Here is a 3363-nt window from a genome sequence, read left to right on the forward strand (position 1 = left end):
TTATTGTATCATCCGCATATTGAGAATCGAGTTGATTAACACCACCCTCCCTCCTAAAGAGAGAAACTTAGCACTCCATTTAGATAGTCTGCTACTCACATTCTTAATAACATCTCTCCATATAGCTACCTTCATGGGACTGTCGCCAACTTTAACCCCCAAAAACTTAAATGGAATTGCTCTTATTCCACAAGTTAAAAAGGAAGAAGCCATAGATAAAATTCCATCACTGAGATTAATACCGTAAATGTTGCTTTTACACATATTTATCTTCAATCCCGTCATAAGTTTGAAGCCTCTAAGAATGGCTTTAAAACCCCACAAATTATCGTTGCTACCGTCTCTGAAAATTATCGTATCATTCGCGAATTGTAGAATATGCACATAATAATTCTCTCCATAATTAAACCCCCTATAAACGCCTAAATCCACCGCTTTCTCCATAAGCCTAGTAAGGCCTTCCATCAAAATAACAAACAAAAAAGGCGAGAGAGGGTCATCTTGACGAAGACCTCTCTCCACCTTAAAATCCTTCGTATTATTCCCGTTAACAATCATTGTCATGTAACTAGTAAACACACAAGCATCCATATCTTATCATTTATCACCAAAGCCCATCTTAGCCAAAACGAACCTCAAGAAATTCCAATTCACCTTATCGTAAGCTTTCTCATAATCTACCTTAAGAATCAAACAACTTCTCTTCTCTTCTACCTTAAGAAATTCTAATTCACACTTCGAAGTGTTCGCCTTGCGTGTACCCACACTTGCCTTGCAAATGAGATAGTAGTGAAAAGCTCCATTTTCCATTTCTCCCAAGAGAACATTTTCCAATGCATACCCACCTCGCAACCAATGTATAACGCATCACATTTGAGGCTGTAACAAAATGCTTCATTTGTTGAATTTTTTTAGGCACATTTTGCAAATCTCCACTGTGCCTGAAAAACAATGGTGATGTCAATTTGAATATTAACCATCTTGCTACTCTATCTAAGTTTGAATTATTCTTCAACAAAATTGATTAAATCTAAGTAATGTTTAGACCTTGACTTAGGTTAGTAAACATGTATGTTAGATTATCGTTTGAAATAGTCTTTTAAAGTTCAATATATTTCGACTAAATCATGTCTATAATGAAGTGCAAACAAATGTCTACGCGCTTTATCCTAGTTACACAATATGATTGGCCAAATACAATTTACACAGTATGATTGGCCAAATAAATTATATTTTGACTATCTCAATATAGTTTTAAACATTCTTGAGTAATTTCTAACTTCTCAATTATACTCCCTCCGTTCTTTTATAATTGTCACTTTTGTGAAAAAAATTTGTTTATTTTTAAGTGTCACATTTCAAAGTTCAAGAAAGTATTTTGTTGTTTTGTCAAAATTACCCATAATCATTATGATATAGAGAGAAAAAGTTAAATAAAAGTTTAGGGTATTATTGAAAAAAGAATAATCATTATTTAAAAAGTAACAATAATCATTGGTTGTCTTGGACTCTTGGTATGTGAAAAAATTTAAAAAGTGGTAATTATAAAGGAACGGAGGGAGTACCTTTTAACCATTTGGTTTTCCTGACCCCTTTAACAAGGAAAATGTAATCCATTTGAGTTGAAAATGTAATCCATTTGAGTTGTAAATATTACTACAAAAGAATTTTATAGTGTCTACTTTTTCAACATAGTTCATATCTACATATCCCACCAAAGTATCTTTACCATGGGGTGCAGTTACCGTGCATAGATAAAAATCTATGCACCGTGCATAGATTATTATAGACCTTTGGATCATTGGATCAAATTCTAGACATCAATTGTTATTACTCAATACTCACCACTCAATACTCAATACTCAATACTGGATTAAAAGCATGATCCAATGACTTATGTAGGCTTATGCATGGTGCATAAGGAAAATCCTTATGCATATTAGCCAAAGCCTTTACCATGTGTTGTTTTTGTGTATTTAAAATCACTTTTAAATAAACAATTCAAATATCTAAGCACACACTTCAAAGTTTTTCATTTAACTCATCATATTCTACAAGCATATCTATTATGCTAATGGTATGTTAAGCCTACAAATCATGAAGTAATTATAAATGTTAGGAGGAGAGTTTAATTGTGACCCTTTTAAGATTTCTCTTTAGCTTAATAAAAAAAATACAATCTCTCAATGAATCTCTTGGAGAATAAAAGTTAGAGTAAATTTTAGATAATAGTGTTCTACACGTGTGAGAATGTGATTCACAATATTATAAGTAAAAAGAGTAGAGTTTAAGAGAGATAATACAAGAGATTTATACTAATTCACTAAAGTAACTACTCCATTCTTTCTGTGTGCACCTTTGAAACTATGTATTTTCTTAGTCTCACCAGACTTATAATACTCATTAATATTGCTTCGGTAAACTTAAAATGTAATGAAGGATACACAATTTTAAAAGAGTTTATTTGGATCAAAGAAAGACAAAAACTTCACAATATGGTAGTGAGATGTTTAATAAGGATATATATTTGGTAATTTATTTTGATAATTTGAAATGACTTAAATGAGAAAGGAAGCTGTCTTGATGCTTGATAATTCTTTTTGCTTCTTTTTTCTTTTAATATGCAAAGTCTCACCTTGAAACAAAATGAAGGCTTCAATTTATATGTATATTTGAGTATGTGACTGATGTAAAAAGATAAATTAAAGATTGTCCATGAAAAATATCTCTAATTAGAGTTTTGTCATATGTGCAGTTTGACTCATCGAAAGGAAAATAATTACTTTGGAACTTGATTTTTCAAAAGAACAATTAATATTGTTCAAATGCACTTTCATGAAGTAAAGTGCATAGTGTCTAGTCACATCATATTGAAATATCTTTTATGATACTTGGTGCACAAGTAACTGATCTATCATAACACTTGTATACATGTAACTTGTATCTTCTGTTGTAAATTATTAATAATAATTAATAATATAATAGTTGTTCTAAAATGACAAGAGAAGTGAATTTGAAAAATAACAACACTTCATGAAGTGTTGTAGAATGAAATCATGCAACTCTTGAAATGTGTTGCTGTAGGCTAATCATTGTGACTTTTGGTAAAAGAGATTGTTTCACCAAGGTTCGCTACCTTGTGAAACAATACCAATATGGCCTATAAATAATTCATTATAAATTCAGAAAATAACAACACAAAAAAATGCAAATTCTTTAGAATAATTCTAGAGCACTCTTCGCTACATTCGAGTTTTCGCCGGTCTTGCGCAAACTCGATAAGGCTGAATTATCCTGGGTATTCCTACGTAGAAACTCCAAGACAAATTGGGAGTGCTTGAAATACTATAAGGAAAGTGTTCC

At 31.4% G+C, this 3363-nt stretch overlaps 1 protein-coding gene across 1 annotated transcript; it reads right to left on the minus strand.

Moving 5' to 3' along the window:
* Positions 1 to 591, minus strand: LOC131650060 (uncharacterized mitochondrial protein AtMg01250-like). Its single transcript, XM_058919802.1, has one exon. It carries the CDS (start codon positions 589 to 591, stop codon positions 1 to 3), a length of 591 nt encoding a protein of 196 aa, XP_058775785.1.
* Between the last annotated feature and the right edge of the window lie 2772 nt (positions 592 to 3363).

Source organism: Vicia villosa, linkage group LG2, assembly GCF_029867415.1.
Source record: "Vicia villosa cultivar HV-30 ecotype Madison, WI linkage group LG2, Vvil1.0, whole genome shotgun sequence".
Taxonomy (NCBI): domain Eukaryota; kingdom Viridiplantae; phylum Streptophyta; class Magnoliopsida; order Fabales; family Fabaceae; genus Vicia; species Vicia villosa.

Excerpts from the sequence above, each read along its gene's own strand:
- LOC131650060 (XM_058919802.1), bottom strand. The coding sequence starts at position 591 with ATGGATGCTTGTGTGTTTACTAGTTACATGACAATGATTGTTAACGGG.